The 22,358-nt window shown below is 43.0% G+C and overlaps 1 protein-coding gene across 5 annotated transcripts in view; it reads left to right on the top strand.

The window, feature by feature from the left end:
* The window catches only part of LOC111250878 (sodium- and chloride-dependent glycine transporter 1-like), a 39,729-nt gene extending 18,147 nt beyond the window's left edge, over nt 1–21,582 (top strand). For 2 of the 5 annotated variants that reach the window (XM_086977217.1, XM_022806797.2), the window contains 9 exons: nt 16,575–16,779; nt 17,884–18,015; nt 18,287–18,449; nt 18,695–18,841; nt 18,981–19,352; nt 19,551–20,127; nt 20,313–20,480; nt 20,672–20,767; nt 21,013–21,582. In XM_086977217.1, the coding sequence (XP_086833343.1) occupies nt 16,575–16,779; nt 17,884–18,015; nt 18,287–18,449; nt 18,695–18,841; nt 18,981–19,352; nt 19,551–20,127; nt 20,313–20,480; nt 20,672–20,767; nt 21,013–21,195 (2,043 nt within the window). In that variant the 3' untranslated portion in view covers nt 21,196–21,582. Of the gene's footprint in view, nt 1–4,509; nt 4,657–16,574; nt 16,780–17,883; nt 18,016–18,286; nt 18,450–18,694; nt 18,842–18,980; nt 19,353–19,550; nt 20,128–20,312; nt 20,481–20,671; nt 20,768–21,012 lie in introns of those variants that run through there. The other 3 variants (XM_086977216.1, XM_086977215.1, XM_022806818.2) reach the window with 3 other exon arrangements.
* The last annotated feature ends 776 nt before the right edge of the window (nt 21,583–22,358 follow it).

Here is a 22,358-nt window from a genome sequence, read left to right as displayed (position 1 = left end):
ATTAGTTGCGTATTAACATACGCTGATGGGTCTGAAAACTCAATAGTAGATGGCTGCGCAGAGTAAAATCGTTCTGCTGATGGTCTGCCGCTGCCAGTGCCAGCATCGGCACCGTTAGAGGCCTTCCCTGCATTTTTTTTCATTATATCACCGCGTATTCATCAAAGGCTTATCGAGAGGCCGACCGGACGGATAGGCCTTTCATTTCGCTCTGTCATCGACATACCAAGCGCGAAAAGCTACAGCGCAAGCGTCGTTACAACGACAACAGCTCAGAGAGGAAGAATGAGATTGATAACGGCAAAATGTTAGAGAAACAGTAAAGTAACGAAGACCTCACTATGAGCGACTTAGATCGCCAACTCTATTTTGGTGATCGGGCCGAACAGCATTCGCTTCTTATCTGTTTGAAAACTCAACACTGGACAACAGAATTCACAATAGGCAGTGAGGACGCGTTGCTCGTGACGTTTCTGTTAAAGCGGAAAGGCGTTTTTATAAGTATATCTGTGGAGATAAAGTAAAAAGAGATACTACAGACGGAGAGGAAGGTGACGGCACCGAATTGGGTTTTGATATGCCTAAGTGCTGATATGCATGTTTTGTCGTAAAGGTAAAAACAATGATAAAGTGCATCCAGCTATAAGTAGACAGACAACAGTGCTGAGATACGAACGCGTGCGTCAAATGGATTAAAGATGTCTTATCTTGCCAGGTTACACAATGATCAACGTAAAACGCAAAGCACCTACTGCGCTATGGCACTAGCTCGTGTCAATGCTCTTTTTTCATCACTAGGGGCTTTCAGTACATGCAGCTGCACGTACGTGTTTCGTGCGTTTAAGTTGGTCTGATTTAACTCCGTTTTCCATCGTTCGTTACACAGCGCTGTTGTTGCATAAGTTTGCACGAGTACGAGTTTATAATGCTGGTGTTTATCAGACAGCTGGGGTCCTATATTTCACTATCATCAGTACTTCCGTTAAGCTCAATTCGAGCTGTGGGCACAACATTTCAACATAATCAAAAGGGCGGGTCCCTCTGATCTTTTGATCGGATAAGGGTTGATAGGTATTAGGCTAACACAACACATGCGATGTACAATCTTCAGGACCGACATGCTTTCGTCGTATTTGCTTGCTAATCTATCTGAATCTGCAGTAGTTCGCCGTATGACCTGCGTCAGTAAAAAACATTTGTGCGATCGTGTTTCTCCACTCTCCAGTGACGCCTATGACTTATAGCCTCTTGGAACAGGGCCAGGGCTAAATAAAAGAAAGTTATATGAGCCGTATCCTCTACGGCCGTTTGTTTGCTATGTCATGTGGTATGAGTGATAGCAATAGTAAAAGTAGTTATGCCATTAGATGCTGAGTTCTTTCATTACATTGTGTTTCTGTTGTTACCATTCGCGCGGCTGGTACTGCTGCGACAAATCTTGTAACCGGTGCAAATTGTTGTCGGGCTGTCTGCTTCAAATTGTTTTATCCGACAGTGGAATCTCTGCTGATCTATGAGGGATAGAACAATGCTAAGCCAAACTTACATTCATTTTACACGCCCGCATGCATAAACAACGATAGCGGAGAGTCATCCTGGCCAGGACGTTTCCCTCCTCCGGGGTCACCTTATAGAAATGCTGGGATTGAGACCTGTGCGCATGTACGTGCGCATTTGTCTTCAGGTAGTAGAAATAGCTTTTGAAAAATGATAGTGCAACTGATTGGCTGGCCTATCCCTCAACAGAACCTCTTCAGGTTTTTGCCTTTCCGAGGTATTTTATATCGGCTTATTGTAGTTGAACGCTGGCGGAGCACACTTCACTAGCTGAAGTAAAAGTCTCAGCAGTCGGCATCACTAAGATGACCGAATGCGTTCCCTACGCCACTTTAGATCATGCTTAAAAAACTTCAAATTGGCATTATTAACACAGTAGAACAAGCGCTTTTTATTTCGTTTGCCCAAGTCGTTCCCAAAGTGGAAACACGTCGTGCTAACAAAACCGCTCCATATTTATCTCCTCATCCGCATAGCAACGTCGTACTAGACCTAGGGCACGCCAGGCTTCGGCTTTACGAATGGCAGGACCATTGTTAACCGCTTCGGAGAATCTCATCACACAGGCCATTATGGTGGTGCTTGTCTCTGAACTGGTAGCCCTAAACAAACAGTAAATGCGTGGTAGACAGCATAGGCGTTATAGAATTTTCCAATGGCATTCCTCTCTATTCTGCCAACCCCAAGATGTCCTTCACTGCGAGTCAAAGCAACAGCACTAGCGTCAGAGCCAGTCTAGGCTTGAAGCACCGACGAGGAAGAAAACATAGAATAACTATAGATGTCACAAGAAAATTTCGCAGCTAAGATTTCGAAGCCCTCTACTCCAGTTGGCCAGCGGGCCGGCCCCGTACCATAGTTCTTGTGGTGGAAATAAACGAGCGCATGCAGAGGAACATCACGATCATAAACATTGCAGGTAAAAACCAACTAAGGGAACGATATAATTTTCTATAGTTTGACTTAATAGGTCCACGTAACGCGCACACTACGGACGCTACTTCTGCTGCGCTGTCGCTGCATATGATCTGGCACCTATAGGAAAGGGACAGGTAGAGCTCAGTGATACCATGTAGCGCCTTTTTATACCCATATCTATGGCACGGGCCCTTATGCCGGGATGTGTGCGTGCGTGTCATAATATACGTGGATGAAGATTATGAAGAACGCAGGGAAGGTGTTGCGTGTGGACTCGTTTGTTATAATTGTAGTTTGCACTTGTGAAACAGGTGTAATCAACGATAGCTGTCATGCGTAGCAGATCTTGTAGAGCAAAGAAGACTCCGTTTACGGTTTTTCTACTACAATTACCACTGCTATTATTAGGAAGTTACTAGCTACATATCCGAAGACATACAGAAATCCACGGAAGGTCTGTCAGGGCACCACGTGCCGCCGATATCTCACCAGCATACAGACTGCGAGACACCATCGAGGAGGATTATCTACCGTCAAAAAATCGTCAAGAATCATGCAAAAGGACTAGATAGTACGAGCGTGCAGAACAGCAAACGGCCATTCAACAAAACTAGCTATAGCTCGTTCGATACATCGGTGCGTTGAACATTGAACCTTTTCAAGTCTCTCGTCATATAGCGCAGCATGTATATGCATGACACGTATCCGAAAATCATATAGTAGAGGGGATCTTTTTGGGTCGATTTGTGAATTTTAATTAGAGAAGGCCGCAGGCCGAGACTGTTATGAAAATATTTTTTGTTTCCTAATATCTCGAGACGAAGACCGTTAAATACGTAGGGCTAGCTGACGATAGTGAAATCGTCACATGGTTTGAAATAGATAGGTTCCTACTTCGACACTGCTTTGGCTGATTGGTTTTCTATATTTGAACCATTAATCTTATTGACGGATAAAAATATAGGTGTTTCTCCAACGGTGTTCCGCCTGTTATTGTAGCAATTGCTTGTGTCTCTAATAATAACAAGCGCAAACACTTACGGAGGAGAACGCGTGCTTCGACCAAATGCTTAAAATTACGTCGTTGAAGGCCAGCAATCTCTTCACTATGGCTTCTCCTACGCGGTTTTCATATGAAACCAGCAACACGCTGAGCATTGTTGGACTAGAAGGTATAATACGTCGTTATCGGGTTACGTTGTCTCTGTGGGTCCCCGCAGAAGCAAGATTGTCCGTACTAGTAAACTTTATCTAGAAGGCCCGCTCGACGGCAACTATATTAAAGGACGAAAAATATTAGATTTTAACTTCTAAACTGACCCCTTGAGAGGCAATTGCATAAAAGCCATACTAATTGTTTTTTAATATTACGTAGATATTTATATATGAATCAAGAACTAGCCCTTCCTTCTTAGTGGCCCAAAGTTCACTCGCAAATAACTTTATAGGAAGACTTCCATAACCCGATTCTGAAAAATTCACATGTATTTTTAACCAACCCAACCATTGTGTAAGTGTTTGCTTTAAAACAAAAATGTATTGTAAGCTTTATTTTTAGCAACAGACACAGATGTACGGCCTCTGCAGATTCTCACTGCCTTTTCTACACCTAAATCATGTCTGATATTTATCTCTACGCACAAATACTTATTTTACAGTGTCAGACAGCTTCTGTTCAGTTGACTTTATGCTATTGCCATTGTAAGTGCAGCAATCTCACTTCCTCATCGTTTTAGAGGTCAAACCGCGCGTGTGGGATGCCTATGTGATATATATCTCCTGTACATCTCGCCGAGTGTCGCGTCGGGCTTGCGCAGCCACCGGAACGCATGCGAAATGTGGGTCTGAGGTTAAAGTCAAATGAACCCAAACAAACGAAAAACACAAAAATGTTAGACGGAAAGCGACAAAGATGAGTGTCTTTATTGCCTTTTGTGGTACGCTTTCGCTGGCTAATAATTAAAGGCGTTCGTTGCTATCTTTGCGTTGGTGCATGGTTCGTGTACAAGTGCCGTAGCTGCACGTCTATGGGCTGCTGTGGGCACAGCCATGCTTGGTATGCCCACTCGGAAAACCAATTGGTCCAGTCCAGTTGACCGCAGTTCACGGCTTGCGATCATTTATGGCTATGGATGTGCTGAGTATAATGATGGTCGTTGTGGTAGCCGCCGCCTAACACAGGTAGGTTGTTGTTCTTTGACAGACGCGGGCATCTCAAGCTATTCGTGAGTTCAGTGTCGCTCTTTACCGAGCATTTCTATATACTTGAACTACCTATTTTTATTATTATTATTCAAGAGAACGTCTCTTCTTTACGTTTTTACACGTACATCTCCCGTACCATAACCAGACGTATCGTTTCGACCAGGGGATACAACACCGACTCAATCACTGCGGTTTAATACGAAGAAGTAGGCGAAGCCTGCTGTATTTTTTGCCGCTCGCTGACGCCGAAATACAGTATAAGAGTTCGTCACTGTGGCTGACTGATTGCCTAAATGTAGTATGTCAGAGATTGTTATTCAGTGTCAAGGGTAGCACACCTATATCCTTGAGCCAATGATAGCAGCTAAAAAAGCGCAGTATCGTTTCTGCAAAGCAAAAACAACTGTCTGTTCGAGAGAGACAGGCTTCTTTTCAGACAACCATTACTGTTGTTTGCCATCTCGTTCATCTGCTACACGCAACATCATATCAATCAACATAAGAGCGGTAACTGAACACATACAATGCCTTGATTCCACAAGGAACGACAGAAAGCGGATACATGAGCTGTCTATCTAATTATTATTATTATTATAGATACATTCCAGTTAGCATAGTCTTATTCTCTTCTCGAAATACGCTCTTCTTCAGGTTCCTTATCGCAGATACCTAGCCATTCATTCACTTCGCACTTGCCTGTCTTCTGGCGTTTTTCCTTCTTCTTATTCCGTGTGCGTGCGTGCCGGGGGGGAAGGGGGATGGGGTCAGCACCGATTGCAGTACATATGCGGTTGGGGCGACAGTATTCGCCTCACTGTCGTAATTATCACCACGATCTGGTTAGCTGGCAGATAATAGTAATACATTATTACTCTCATCTGCCTGCCCTCTAAAACGTCGGTAACGCTTGGAAACCGGCGGAGCCCCACGGGAGATCGACAAAATGATACCGTCGTTTACTTCTGCTATTATCTGCAGCGTATGTGCGTGTTCGTTTGCCCGTACGATGCCGGTGGCAGGCAGTATCCAGAACGCCGCCACTGCCACGAAGGACGACGAATTTCCGAAACGGCAGCTAGAGCGAAATAGAAAATGGGGTCAGACACGAAACACTGGATTCGACGGTGGAGCCATTGGTCTATTGGTTTGATGCCACCCTTCTAGCGAACTACTCACCAACAAAAGAATGGTATACTCATTCTACACGAAACCTCGTAGTTGTCCGTAGAATTAGGCAAAGCAAGAAAACGGCTTTCCTATTCGATGTTACCCGACGCCTGTTTACCATGACGACTATGTCCCTACGGCGAGCTATGAGGGACTGCTGAGCGTATACCGATTGCATTGAATGCTGTCCTGATTAATAGAAATTTAACGGGAGGTATCGTATAGCTGTGTAGCTGCACAATTAATTTCTAACTGTTTTTTGCTTTGAACCGTCGGCATCATAGGGACCAGTTCTCCTCGCTGACCCGTGGCGATTGGTTTTCAAGCCGTCTCATCTGATCTCTTTGGCGAATAAAATCGTGGGTAATTTTGGCTATCGATTCGAATGATGAAAGCAAAACAACGGCAGAATGAACTGATATGGAAGAAGTTTGCCGTTTGTTGTTGCGCCACTGTCAACAACATCAGTAACAAGGATAATCGTGTCTTAATCTTTCGTTGTCTCGACAATCAACTCTTTGATCATGTCAGTCCCTCAGCTGATCGCTACGAGCTGGTTTCTTCACCCTGAGTTACCATATGTCGCCTAAGAATAAGATGGTTAGGGAAAAACGGGAACGTGTCACTTGAACGTTCATTCCAGTTACTTCAGCCAGAGCCGAACAAGTAAATTCTGACCTCGGTGAATTTGGTCTACTGGACACGGATATTGTCAGCGCATAACAAAACTTTATACTCTCTATGGGTGTATAGGGCGAGGTAGATAGTGGACATCTGACGACTTCGCTAAGGTGGACATCGAAATCGAAACAGTGTAAATCCACGAGGTAAAACTTCCATTTGAGGCTGATGGAACTTGAACTAAAAGCGGAGAATAAGTTTAGAGGCACCGGTAAAGTATTCAAAGTACATCGACCTCGAGCAAAGAAACTGCGCGCTCGACGCCTATTTCCGTCAGACCATCAGAACAGTTAGTATTAGGAAAGAAACTCAGAAAAAAAACTTTAAGAAAATGCTGTTAATGTACAGTTAAATGCCTAGAAAGGGAACGTTCCGAAAAAGTTCTCAGAAAAATAATCATCGTAGATATAGCAACTAGAAAAATTACGACGTATTCGAATTTGAAACGTAACTTAACTTCGATTATTGTGTATGCCAATCGTTTGATGCCTAATAAAGCCGTCTTTTAACTTACTCCTAATTATTCTTTACAATAATTGAAATCGACTGATGGCCTATCGGATGGAGTTGTTTCTTCCTCCATGTTATAATGTGAAAACGTTTTTCAAGGATAGCTCTGCTCTGCTCAACTCAATTCGATTGACTCCTGCTATTATTTAGGAGATCATATAAGTGAGTGTTATCATCGAATCAACTAGAAATGAGCATAACCACTGAAATTGTTTGAGGGTTTGATCTCTACAAAGTAAATGCAGCTACCGGTAACTCTGAAAAAGGGGTAGAAAAAGTTACCGATATAACGAATATGGCAAAGCTTGTGCCGGTACCGCGTGGGGAAGTGATGTGTTCATCACTCACTGTGACAGAAAGTAAAAACGGAATGAGCCTATTTGCGCAATAGATGCTCAAATCGTGTCGTTTATCAGTCGACGATATACAGGCCGATCCTTCTCTTGCGGTACAGTAAACGACATAAGAATGCGACCCCAAACCTGCTGACAAAAAAAAGCTGGCATTCAGCCAGCGCTCGCTGCACTACATATAAATAAATCATGGGGGCAGGTTACTGTTACATAGATTTAACTTGCCCCGTTCTACGACGCAGTTCAATGTACATAATAGCACATTTTACTAGTGTATAACGCTATCACGACAATTTTTATGGGCCCTCTATTCGACAAATTCTGTTGCCAGAATACCGGGTATAGGCCACCCAATAAAGTAACAGTTTGGCTCGATAGCCGCCATCACGGTCGGCTACTCGTCATCGGCACATTGCTGCTTTGTGACGAGCCAATAATATGTCCGATCTAAGCCAGTTGTGTTTGTCGGGAAATCATTTGTAGTATTTGTAGTTCCGCCGATTTGAGCTTGTATATTAATTATCTACTGATATGTAGAAGTGCGTAATAGACATGGTGTTGTTTTTGCTACTTTATTACAATGTATATAGATACAATCAGGTATGTAATCGATGTTAATGGGTATGGCACTATCTGAACAAGACTAGCTTGGAGTCGTGCAAATAGATTCGGTCAGGAGATCCTGATGCGTTTTCCGTGAAGAGACTCGCCGCTACAGGATGAATAGTTTCATTTACGGCCAGAGATAATAGCCGTAATTATAGTTCGTGATTAGAAAAAATTAAAGATTTCGTCCGAAAACCCAAAAAAATCCAAAATACGGAATTTAACAGTCCCAGTAATAATTAATATTATAATTAACACAAATCAATTCAAAGTAAACATCAGGCACCATCAGATCTACACCAATCAGTTGATGAAATGAAAAACACTTAGAAAAGCACCGTAAAAAGCGGAATGCGTTCATCCACAACTAAATATGCAATTTTGCATTTCGAAGTTATTCTGCGACGTGCCGTGGCTCAAGATATACAACTGTAACGAAACCATACCGATGTGTCACCTATTTTTACATGCTTGCTTCCCTGTGCTATAGAACTCGGTCTCTTAGACGATTACTTCGTCGAGTACAAGAGGGCAGATAGCGAAGGTCAGGACTCGACAGGCGATCATTTGCTGTATCCGTCAAGTATAGGTCACTTACTTTAGGTAGTGATAACAGCACAGCGTTAGGCTGCTGAACGCTGTTAAATTTGCCTTCAGGCCACAACTGATTGGGTCTGCTGATCGCGCTACACGTCTGCTAGAACGTAGTGAAATTAATGAAAAACCTCACATTTCATCGAAAACCAGTCCTTTGCAAAATACTGCATACAAACTTGGCCATGACATGAGATTGTGTCGGCGCCCTTAAATCATGGGAGAAAGATATGGTTTTTTTTTAGAACTCTATCGCTGACCGTTGAAGGCCCTCGTATTAATTGTACGTAACTTCATATAGATAAAACGAGTATTCGGGATCGGATTGACTCAAATGTACGTCTGCTGCTGACCGCATCGGGTCCAGAATAAGGTCGAGGTGGAATGATGCTTGATAAATCATTCGAACGCTTTTATTACATAAGTCTTTTTGTACGCCTATTATGGATGCGTTTATTTGGTGTCTATCGAGCTCCAAAAAGGCACCATGTTACAATAACCTCGTGCTAGTTTTAAGACAAAAGCAGTGTTATTATGCCCGTGGCACCACGCCGTATTCCAGACATGTCGCACATTCAACCTATTCCCTGTCCTATTCGGATATGATAGCACGGACTTTTTATGAGCGCCTGTACACCAAGGGTATCTTATTGTTTTTTTTATTATAGCTGACACGAGACCCGCTGCTAACAGATATCTACCCCCCGGTTTTACTTGCAATACTAGCATGAGGCCAATGCTTTTGAGGTTCGACGGTCTCGAAGACAAGGCCTTCCTGCCGTTCACCGAATCCTGCGTTTCGGTCGTTGCTGATGACGGATAGTAGTCCGAGACGCCGCTAAGACAGCGACGGAAACCCAAACACTGACTGACGACGACGATCCACTTTGCCCCATTTCCCTGCTAATTTGAGTCTCTGCTATAATATCATCCTGAAGATACACTGAGTAAAATGTGACGCGATATACTGCTGCTTTCCTACACCGACTGCCTGCCATAAGAGCCCCCTTTTCGTTTCTAGCAGCAGCAGCACCCTACGCTCCGGTCGAACGTTAAGGCCGCTAGATCCGCACCCAAGGACCTTATCACCGATTTAGGACTTCAGAAAATCAAATCCCCCAAACATCTCACCACAACAAAATGTTGTGTGGCTGCCAAATAATAGCACCGACCTGCTCTTGCAAGGGTCTCTGGTTGCATCTACAACATTAGAAGCACACGACAGAAGAAAACTGGCTTTTCAATTTTGTTTTCGTTATTACAACGTCTCATTATGACTTAGTTAACTTTAATAAAATAAGCAAGTTTCGCCATTTTGTTCTTTTTCCACTGAATACTCCACAATGGAGCAGGAAGCAATCTATTTTTACCATTACCTCTCAAATATGTTTACGAAAAGAATACGAAATTTCCCTAATTTTCTCACTGCTTCTAAAATTTAATGCGAAACACAGAGGTTTTGTTCAAGGAATTAAAACGCGGTAAGGCTTTAAATATTGGTCCAATTTAGCTGTGGCAACACTTTTTCGATGAAGTCTTTCGATAGACGTGAGATTTGATCCGATAACGACCCCGATAATGAAACTGCAACAACTGCAACATACTGTAGCCTTAATTAGCCTCAACCAGATATAGCTTTAGAATGTCTGTTTATAGTTGCTTACCTTTCTACTACGGGTACTGTCTCCGGCACAGTTTCGAAAAAAGGACACATTTTCGAAAGCGTAACTCTATTCTGATTCCGGAAAGCATCGCATGACGCTTAGCAGCTCGAAACTATCAGTTAATGTCCAGCCGTGTTTAAGTCCCCGAATTACAGTTCTAGCTACCCTACCTTCGTAGTTTTTCGTGGTTGTCATGATATCAAACTCGTTAGGCCGATCTGTACATAACATGTCAACCTGACACGAACGTCTTACCAAACGATACTCTGTTTCAAATTGTGATGAAATTTAGCAAAGATAAAAAAAAAATGGCACAATTCTGCAACGTTAGCTGAGAATAACAGTACAGATCACAAATACACCCCGTTCTTTCATCTCACCGGGTCCTCTCAATTTATTAAACTGAACATAGTATCTCCAAATGAGAGAAACTGACTAATTTGAATAGAGAAAGTTGGATGTTGGTTGCTTTATGTCCAAATTAGCATCCATGACTGCTTAAAGTAACGAACCAAGATCATGGTAAAAGGTAACAGAGGTCTGAAATCCTCCAAAAGAAGAAGCATCTTCTTCTACCGCGACCTGACCTTTAGCCAGGAGGGACTCTGCCGCAAGCGACTTACTTAACGGTGTTTCACGCGGATGATTGTCTGATGGCATGCTTCATGGCTTATTTAACTGAAAGTCAATTCCTTGCACGTGCTGCATGCATGCATTGGTGTAATCTTGACTTGCCTTTAAAAAAGGCGACTTCAGTTTTACTGCTTAACGTATGGTCTTTTTCAATAAAAGGTGCATTTATTCTGTATTTCAACCACTTACTGCGAACAAGTCTCGGGAAGTGCCGCTTCGTTCATAGCACCATCTTATATATTCGGTGTGGAAATGCAATACGGACTCCGTTAACCCGCATTACATTAGTAATACTCTTGAAAATTAAAACTGATATAAAGACCAGAAGCCAATGATTTCTGTGAATGACAAATATCTGAGGTCTCGGACTCGGCCAGAGAAAAATCAGCGCACCTTTCATGCGTAATGTCTGAAAGCCAAATAGTAATGCCCAGTATAAATGTATGTACACGGCTTTTGGTAGCATGTAAAGATGCTGATATTCTCGTTGGTACTTGTAAGTGGAATTACCTCTACCGTAACCAATTGAATCGTAACTACATTCTCAAAGACCATCCTCAAGTACAGGTTGGCAAACAGTCACTTGTAAAAGCCATTCCGCTAATTCGGTAGCGTTTACTCAAGCTTTTCCAAGGACTCCGATCTACGGGTTGTTCTTTCTGATATGCGATAGCCATAGCTACCCCGAATTCCATTTCCGTCCAACTAGTTTTTCTATCATCCTACTGGGCCATTCTTTTTTTGGGTTCAGCACTGACAGTGGCGCTGTCAGTGGTCAAATCCTCTACTTCTCTGACCTGTAGAGACCCCCTATACCCTGCCGTTTCCCATTTCGTCTTGTCAGACGACGACGGTGCGAGATGAGAAGGGATCGTTTACGCGGCTTTAACACTTATGTAAACGGCTTTTCATCTTTATTGTGACAGTGGCGATGTATTAGTAAAAGCCCTCCAGGTTGAGTGAGTTTACAACTACATTGCGATGGTAACGGTGTGTCTTTTTATTGTGTCTCTTTGCCTTTGACTACCTTGCCCCCCCCCCCCCCCCCCCCCCGTCCCCCCCCGGGCCTGCCCCCATAGATTTCAAAATTGGAGCGAAGAGCACTGAACCATAATTTTTGTAAATTCTTTTAACCGCATCTTTGTCTATAGTAAGTCCTTTCTAAAATCGTGTACGGTCAGGGTAACCCTGTTGCCTCTCTAACTTACGCCATATTAATGATGCATATCTGTGCAAACGATAAGATCGTGTAAAATGTCTGAATATATCTATAAATAAGTGTGATATGAAGAGAGAGCTGTACCTCAAACTGTGTAAAGTGTCTTATTCTGTGTTTCGCCGAGTCGAGATATTTTGCCTATTTATGTAACGCTGAACACACATTACAAAACTTCATAAATTTTATAAAACGACTTCGGTTTTCCTGGGTTGTGTAACTAATATTTTAACATTTCTTGCATTAGCGATTTCTCCACTAAATAGTTCATACTTGACGTCTCTACCAACTAACGTCCGCAACATCTGTTACATCATTTACAGTTGAAGTAGCCCAAGCATGTTTACATGTTGCAGAAAGCTCGATGTGAAAATGATGTACGGTACAATTGGGTTTATAAGCAGATGTCAACGAAAATTGAAGATGGCGGCAATTAGAACAATTGCAGTAGAAACTTAGTGAAATATAGCTTTGCTGGTATTTAGAGACCAAGGACAAAAGCAGCAAAAAAAAAAATATTGTTGCGGTGATGGTGATTGTTACGCTATACGAATGCCGAAGACACCACACGCCAAAACCGCTATATCCGAATTGCTATGTAACCTTTAATGGTGACGACAAGCTCGTTTCGAAAGAACGGAGCTGGCCATTGTCACACTACGATGGAACACCTATATAGCTGAATAATTAAGGTAGTAATTCTAAATAAAAGCTACAGCCCCCTTTACTTAAAAGTGGAACCGTAGCTTGTTAACTGCTGTAAGGTTGCTAACTGCGAACATTTTCCACAAAAAAAAAACGCTTTTCCTACGCCACCTTCCACGGCACGTTTTCTTGTTTTATGAGCGTCTAAACGAGGTTAATGTCTCTCACATGGCCGCATCATGCCTGTATTGACTCGCCTCATTCCAAGATCGTTGCCAGATGTAAGCCGCCCGGAACACAATTTATCTAGTAGGCACCATGGAATATCAGTTGGGCCATATATCAAAGAAGCGATTCAAAATGTGTACCATCTTCCCAAGAATTAATTTTTCCTCATTTTGTTTTGCGTTTCGATTGTGATACGACTTCGTATTGCTGAACTTCAATTTATATAGTTTATAAGGTCAACAATAGGTTCCTGTTTTTGATATTCATTTTGCTCTGTCCAGTACTCGAACCTCCTGTACTTTTTGGTTGGGTATTCTCACATTTGCATTACTCTGTGAAGCTGTGCGGGATGTCACCCTGTCATGGTTCATTGACTCCGATACGAAACTATGCCTACATACGTATGACCATGGACATTTCGTCATGATCGACTCCATAACGCACACATTCTGCCGTCAAGAACCGCGACGTAACGGGTCGCATGACCCCTTATAGCGGCTTACTGAGGGTGGCCTTCCGTGAACGCAGCCCTCTATCATACACAACAACAACAACAACAACGATAATAGTAACGAAGATAACTCTTGGGCGGACCATTCGTTTGCCCACGAGATCTCGAACGAGTTAGCCTGGATGAATACATTCAATGCAGCGCGTAGGCCGTTCGACATTCCCACCAGAACCGTTACAATGGCGCATATTGTAATAATCGCTGCCTGGTGCATTACTGCTACCTGATCGACCGTATCTAATCTCGAACGGCTATAACACGGTCACAAGCGAACCCCATTTTTGTTGTCAACTAACGGCGTGTACGCAATTTCCCTTGAAATCAGGCCAGCCAATCAGCAAATCTATGAATACACCTTCGCTTTTATTTCTATTTCGTCCCGAGCACAATCAACAAATGCTATTAATTAATGTATTTATATTTATTGACGTGACCTACTAGCAGAGCCTCGATCGCTTATGGGATTTTCCGACTAGGCCGATACGATAGCTAACGTTTCATAGCCTGCTAGGAGATATTATTTGATGATCATCTTTATTCTGGAGCCTTTCATTAGGGCGTGATATATTGATAACAATATAGCGTCGTACGTACTATTTGGAAACGGTCAAACATTTCGCATCAAACATAGTTTATTCTATCAACATCTGGCAACACAAACACGTATTACGGAAGCTAAATGTAACAATCTCAATCGAACCTCGAGCAAGTAGAGCCTAAAAAGGTCCAGCTGTTATAGATTAGCCAAACAAGGTCCGTAACAATTATCATACACTTCAGTCGAGCGCGCATTAGGAGATTGCTAGGCCCAAGTTGCCAGATATTGTCAACAGCTACCCAAAATATATTTCTTTCTAATGGTAGGCTAGCACTACCGTATAGGACTGGTGGAAATAACGTTACAGTAATCATCGGCTGTAGAGAAAATGCGGTGGTGCTACCAAGAAAATAAGTAATTGCAGGTACAAGGCTCTCGGAGACAGTCCTTTGGCTATGAAGTTAATAGCCTGCTCGTCGCTACTGCTATTGCTATCTGCGGGGGAGGACCAGGGATCTTTCTAACCTTCCCACTGCGATAGCCTACACTAGGACTACATCTTATGGTGTTTTGCTCGAATGATCATTTGTCGAAACAACAAGCTGTAATCTATGTCTAATCTATGTTGCAAAAGTTGCGCGAAAAAAATGCGCGATAAATCAAATCTCCGGAATGGGCCTCGCCGAGGGTCGACGGGATTTCCGTTGTCGTTTCACCCCCACAATAGCAAGTTCGTTGCCAGGCTGTTACTGATGATTTTGGAAATTTGTGTTGGAACCATCTCGGCAATGCGCTTTCCTGCAGAGCAGGAGCGACAGTTGGTTTTATTCCTAGCATTTTGTGGGTGACGCTTAAAAGTAAGCTATCAAAAAGATTCACGCATAATTGATAAACCGAAATCATCAAAGAAACCCAAGATTACAGTTCAGACAATTGAGGTACGTCGTACGAAAAGTTTCCGTTGTTCCCAACTCGCGCGCTCACGCAAGTCCTCCACATCGATGCAGCATAAACTGGCCATTGGCTCGATGCTTGACGTCCCTTCTACCAATTACGAGTTTCTTACCCTTAATATTGTTTATTAAATTACGATTTAATGTTACTATTACTGTTTGCAGCAGCTGGCCTTGACAACGGCTCTGAATATTATTAGGTAGTTATATAATAAACAGTAGGTGGAAGAGACGGCTTTATTGACTACTTGAGCTAAACTTGTTATTATCAACACTATCCAGGAAGTTCATGTAAGTCTGGGCAAGTTCTGAAGAAGAATCGGAACAGAAAATTGCATGTTTAAAATTGTTATTTCAGAGGTTTCTGAACAAACATTGGGTAGGAGTAGAAATAGACGTTATTAAGAAGACACTCACTCTGAGTGAGTGCGCATCAATAACGTTGCTCATTTTTCCTGTCCTTACACGCAGCGCGTGCCTTTGTTTTCCCCTCCCGCCAAGAAACACTTCAACTTACCCTTCTGATGAAAACATGACTCGCTATATACGTAAATACTCGAGCGTGCGTCGTTTATGGCATTGACGTGCATGAATTAGTATCAGGTGCTTACTATTAATAATCGACAAGCGTTACAAGTGGCTACACGGCCTTGCGGAGGCGGCGTTCGATATGACGGTATAATAATATAACAAAGTATCTACCAAAGAGAATATAATGGGAACCAGTTTTCTGTCCGAGCGTCTGAAAAGTAGATTACCAAGCTCCTGAAATCGCACACAAGGGCGAAAACATCCCTAAAACAGCAGAATGCCCCTTTGTTCGACGTTTTTTCACGACCAAGTCGTGTTACTGCCTTTCTATTGCTACAGAGTACAAGCGGGCTTTTTCCCTGCTGTTATTTTTGGCGAAAACAAAAAATTTTTCATCGTTTGCGAATCAATCCATTGTGGCAAGGACTTCTTTCGAAGGCCTATGTCGAAAGTCGTCCTCCCGCATGTATTCCGAGGTGTCTAATCGTCGACAAAGGAGGCTGATGACGTTGTATGTCGACCGAGCAGACGCCGGTAGCCCCTGTTGGCTTAAACCTTGAGACCGTTAGCAACTAGAACAGGTGTCTTCAGTATACAGAGCTATATCGGTATTGGTAAGCAGCGTAGTCTAGTGTATTATACCCTGATATAAGCGTAATTACAGTTGCTTGTCAGTCTTTTCTGGTCGATATAACATAAATTTATTCATAGAAGCAAACATTTATTTACTGTGTATCTGTGGACAACGACAGGTTGTGGTTAGTCATTATTACTAAGATTGGGACGATGCGTCACCTATCACGCCCTCTATTGCTGTAGTTAATCTGGTCGAAAGCATCAAGCTAGCCGATTTAGTCTGTCTGAAGCAGTAGCGGCGTCCAGCGACGCTCTTGTAGCTGTTTTTCTGTTGGACATTGCGTTTATCTGCACCATGGCTAGCAGAAATGTACACTTTGGTTGGGCTGGTGCATCTTTGTATGAAGTTTTGATGGCTACCATATAGCTTCACACAATTCCCTTATTCCTATTGTTCCCCTCTTACTTTTCGCTTTGCAAATTTTCAGCAAACGAATAATGCGAGTAGCGCAGCGTTGATGTCGCAAGATGTCGTACCCACAGTCGTCGTCACGCCATCGAAGGACGTTGATGAAAATAAGGAAAGAGGTAACTGGGGCTCGCAGTTCGAGTTTTTACTATCGTGTCTTAGCTATGCTGTCGGTCTTGGCAATATTTGGCGGTTTCCCTATCTTTGTTACCGCAACGGTGGAGGTAAGTGAGAAATTTGAAGAGAACCTTTTTTTTTATTCTTAAAAATAGCCTAAATTTGATTTGATTAGAAAAAAAAAGTGGAAGCTTTGTATAAAGATTCTCCTGAACAAATAAAGCAGCTAGTGTAAATACAGTACCTAGAATAAAGTTAAGCATACGGCCTTACGCCGGCACCCACTATAATAGGCTCATAATGATTAGGTCTCTTTTCAAGAAAGCTCGTATTATGTTGAATTTCTAAATCATCTCAGATAGCACAAGCACTTTCGATTTCAGGACTTCATTAACGTACCTACATAATGGCAACAGTTTGTCAGTTTGCCTCGGTTTTGATATTCGAGTTCGCTTTAAAAGGGCTTTGCTCCTACTTCATGATCTGGAGAAAATGCTGCACCTTCAGCTAAAAAACTACCTTATAATACGTGATATAGGAAAAAATGGCACAGAAACACTCGCCCTCTTTGATTTTTTTCGTACTCTGAATAAGTTGAAATCAATGGCATGTTTAAATATGCTACAGTGATCGTACAGAAGATGTCGATTTCGTGATATGTTTGTTCAAAAAAACCCCTGAACGTCTTAATCGGTTACTATTGCTTTGTTGCGTTTCGAAAAGCAGTAGCTAAATAATTGTTGTTGACTACCGAAGTACGATATGTCTGTCGTTCGTCTTTAGTGTTGGCAGGCTGCCGCACTGTGACTGTTGTCAATAATAAGCGACGAGTTAGCGTCAATGAAAACAAAGGACGAAGGTTGAATGAATTGCCCACAGCAGAACGTAAACACGTAGTTAGACGCCTATTGACGAAAAGACACTTGTCCCGCTCCTTGAAGTACGATCCAAGATCATCTGTCAGCTTGACACTGCGGGCAACATTTCCTTATGCAACTCTTTTTACCTCGGTGAAGTTCTATGTATTTAGCGACCTTCGAAGCTGAGACCATGGCGGCTAATGCAGCAGTACCGTAAGAAACTTCCATCATGGCAATCACAATCTCAAACTTAAACGTCTATTATTAGAATGCATTATTTTACTACGTTAAAAGTGGGCTCGTAATGCTTTGAGACGACATAACGTTCAACATCATTTACTATATTTGCAGGCGCGTTTCTGATTCCGTATTTTACGATGTTATCGTTTGTCGGAATCCCGCTATTCTTCATGGAGCTTTCATTCGGTCAATACGCAAGCGAGGGACCGATAACAATTTGGAAAGTCTCGCCACTGTTCCAAGGTATCATTGTTTGCTTGAAAACGACAAAAGAATACAGAAAGATCATACACATGTCATCCAAATGGCAAAATCAAACAGAAGCTAAATGAAAGATGATCGCTTGGAAAGCTAGCTATAAGGCCAGGGCCTGGCCAGATAATTTGTATCTGCGCGAAAAGCATTATGCGAAATGTACTAATTACGTTCCGTGTCGGTAACGATACGTACCCATATTGATGTTATCTGTGACGTATAACTATAATCATTGCTTTTTGGATTCGTTCCTTTCCAGGAATCGGCTACGCGATGTTCCTAATGTCGTCCCTCGTGGGCGTTTACTATAACATGATTTTAGCATGGGCCTTTTTCTACTTATGGAGCTCGATTACTTCAATGTTTAGCGACCTTCCATGGAAAGGCTGTGAAAACGAGTGGAATACTCACATGTGTCAGAAGTAGGTTTTTATTGATAATTTTTAACGATATAGAACAGCAACTAGTAACTTCGTTTGGAGTATCAACATGGTCGCATTCTCACCTGGAAGGCCTTTGCGCCTTATACGTATGGGCTCAGTTTTGCCGTAGAGAGCAGTGTAGCAAAATATATTTGTAAAGAGAGGAGGTTTAGATCACTTAGCTTCATTCAATTTCCTGATTTGACATTGTCTTGTGTTTATTTTGCCCAAAACAACTGGTGCAGGTTTGCAAGGACCAATTGTACAGCACATAAAGGAGTTCTGGACGTGAACGGTACCTGTTTCTTCCCACACGAGATCGACAATAAGACGTACGCTGAATATAAAGCACTCAAAGTGTGGAGTAAAACAGCCAGTGACGAATACTTCCAGTAAGTAGAAACTTTTACGTGCACTAATAACAAATTACGGATATGGTAATATTGATCTCTGCTGGAAAAAGAAGTTTGGGACAGAAAGAAGAAGCTGTTCAACCTAAATGAATTCTGTTATGCTTGTTCATTCTCGCAGCAATTACGTTCTGGACCTGACCGAGGGACTGCACGATTTAGGCGGTATTCGCTATGAGTTGGTTGTATGCCTTTTCCTTTGTTGGGCAATCGTCTTCTTCTGTTTGTCACGTGGCGTGAAAACCATGGGCAAGGTAGTGTACTTCACTGCACTCTTCCCATACGTCGTACTCATAATCCTTCTAATTCGGGGACTATCTCTGCCCGGCGCCGACAAGGGCATCATGTTCTACCTAACCCCCGAATGGCACCGGCTTCTCGATGCCCGAGTTTGGGGTGATGCCGCGATGCAGATCTTCTTCTCACTCTCGCCGTGTTGGGGGGGCCTCATCACACTTGCCAGCTATAACAAGTTTCACAACAATTGTCTCAAGTTAGTAGACACTTTCTGGCGCTCATTATTGGTATTGATTTCAACTGCATATCTGGGTCAGTATAAGTTGTTCACTCAACTGAACGAACCCAAGAAAGAGGAAAAAAGTGGCTGGCGCAAAGCTTTCCCATGTAGCTGACCGATCAAAACTTTGGCGCGGATTCATACGATAATAAACTCGGTGTTCCGATGTTACAGGGACACATTCTTCATCTGTATTGGAAACTGTGGAACTTCGTTCTTTGCGGGCTTCGTCATCTTTTCAATCGTCGGCTTCATGGCGCACAACCTTGGTATCGAGGTTAGTGAAGTGGCATCGCAAGGCGCAGGTCTCGCATTCGTCGTCTATCCGGAAGCTGTGGCGCGTCTTCCATTGGCTCCGTTTTGGTCAACCCTATTCTTTTTCATGTTGATGACCCTTGGCATGGGCACACAGTTTACTATTGTCGAAACTGTGGTTACTACAATTGTTGACACATGGCCAGAGCGTCTACGCCATCGAAAACCTCTCGTGCTGTTATGTATCTGCAGTGCGATGTTCGCTTTAGGCAGTGTGATTTGCACGCGAGGTGGTATGTACGTGCTTCAACTGATGGACGACTACGTCGCCAGTTATTCGGCTCTAACGATCGGTCTTACCGAGGTGATTGTCATAGGTTGGGTATACGAGGCCGATCGTTTCCTCGATGACATTAAGGTCATGCTCAAAAAATATCCATTCCCACGTGTTTACTGGAAACTGATCTGGAAATTTGTCGTGCCATCCCTTATTTCGGTGAGTCTGGTGAATGTTATTCGAACAAATTATCATTATCTGATATAACAAGCGCAACTCGTTTATTTTTGTGGATAATAACCCGTGCGTATCTTTCATGCTTGCCCTGAAGTTGATCTGCCAAATATTATGTAACGCTTGCTAATCGTTGCCCAATTACCTTTTCTTTTTGTTCTTGAATGTAGATGATCTTGGGCTTCTCGTTATATCAGATGGAACCCACTAGATACGGTGGATATGTCTACCCTGGATGGGCAACTGCTCTTGGCTGGACCCTTTCTTTAGTGTCGGTTTCAGCCATACCCGGCGTTGCAATCTATAAACTCAGCCGATCTCGAGGAGATTATGCAACCGTAAGTTAAGTTAGTAAGTGACACGTACGCGTTGACCTCTTTTTACTGGTATGCGCGGCGGGATATTCGATGATAGGATCTGCTACGTGAGCATTTTTGACGCTATAATTTGTCATACATGGTATAATCGTAATAGCTTTGCGTAAGCTTAGATAACCAATCCTTAAACTTTGCTTATTTCTTATTCGTAGAGACTGAAGGTTCTTATGGAACCTACTGCCGACTGGGGACCAAAACTTCAGGTTCACCGCATAGAGGCTCACAGTCCCAAGCACACTGACTCTCAGGTACGTATTGGGCCCAGTTTTGCAAACAGCAAAGTTACGTCAAAGCTGAAGTGCGTAAGTTTTCGTGTAGATGAACGCTCGGTAACGCACGCTTACATCGAAGCAGCTTACCGTTATGAAACGCACGTCCGAGAAAAGAAGATATCTGGTATAAGCGTTAAGCTCATTTAGTGAATCCCTAAGAGAACACATAAAAGTAGATATATTACGGAGGTAATTTGTCCCTCCTCTTAACGTCTGTACAGGTGCCGTTGGCTTTACCGAACTACAACCCCGATGGCGATCTCGACCTTGAACCCGACTTTCCGGTGTACTACAACAGCGCTAAGGCCAGTGGTCAGAATGCAGGTTCCGATGATGCAGGCGATAGCGGCAGTGAGCACGGCATCTCGTTGAACATCCCGCGCTCCCGTCAGACTGGCTTGTAAATGAGTTCATGAACTACGCAGATGGGTGGACACAGAACACTCTGCGTTGCAGGACTCGTATCATGGCGCGACTTAGCCTTGCCTAACGTGTTGCGATACGAAGCCTGCAGCAGTTGTTCTATCGATTGTCTCTTCGTCTTCGGAGAGTCTTTTAGACAACGTGAGTACGCAGTTGCTGAAGGGGGCGCAAGCAACCGTTCACTGACATGATGATGGTGGTGACGATAACGGAGGTGGGCTCCAATTGAGTCTTCCTGTTTGTGACTAGCACCACAACCCCTCATGCATCGTTGCTGTTGTCATCATGGCCCGCTACTCAAAGCGAAAATCTAGTAACAGGGAGGAACAGAGCAAAGAAGGCTCAGCTGGCGGAAAATGTTGGGATGCCCGAACGGGACAAGTCAATCTGGCTATATAGCCTCCGGTTAGACCTCTGTACAGTATATATATATATATATATACACATATGTGTATATATATATATATGTACATATAGGGAAAGAGGTCACCCGAAAACCGCCGCCGCCGCAGCAGTCGGAGCCCAAAAAGCCCCTAAACCCAAACGACCCCGCGGCCAGGAACATCTAGCTGATTGATACTACTCATTGGAACTTCAATAGCAGGCCGCAGCAATAAACGCAGCAACGGTAGCCTAGGCTAAGTGCTGGCATTTGCATGAGACAAGTTGAGGCAGTAAAAGCAAGACCTCAAAGAACTAAAAAGCAATTGTTGGGATCGGAATTAGCAATAGCTAATTCGTAACTTGTCGATGGGCAACTAAAATGCGCGCGGATCGCTAGCGGAGAAGAAGCGCGTCATCTCACCTATCCCATCGTAATCTAGCAGAGCTCACAATCATCGCAGCGTTCTGTTGTTATTATCAAAACAATTACAATCAACTACTACCTAACTAGGATTATATGCATTTGTCATCCATACATCACAGCACCATGCTATTCAACTTGTGGACAAAAAATAAATAAAGCTAATCAATCAGCACAACAGCAATCCTATCCCAATAAGGCAAAAATTAAAAACATAATATAAGCAACATCGATCACCCTAACATCAACTAGATATCATCTGCTAACGACAACAGGACATCGTTTACGGCCGAATTCGCACACGTTACACGGAATTAGGCCAACAATAACGAACCTATA

Source organism: Varroa destructor, unplaced genomic scaffold, assembly GCF_002443255.2.
Source record: "Varroa destructor unplaced genomic scaffold, Vdes_3.0 BEIS01000001.1, whole genome shotgun sequence".
In the NCBI taxonomy this organism is placed as follows: domain Eukaryota; kingdom Metazoa; phylum Arthropoda; class Arachnida; order Mesostigmata; family Varroidae; genus Varroa; species Varroa destructor.
This window is presented reverse-complemented; position numbering and strand designations above follow the sequence as displayed.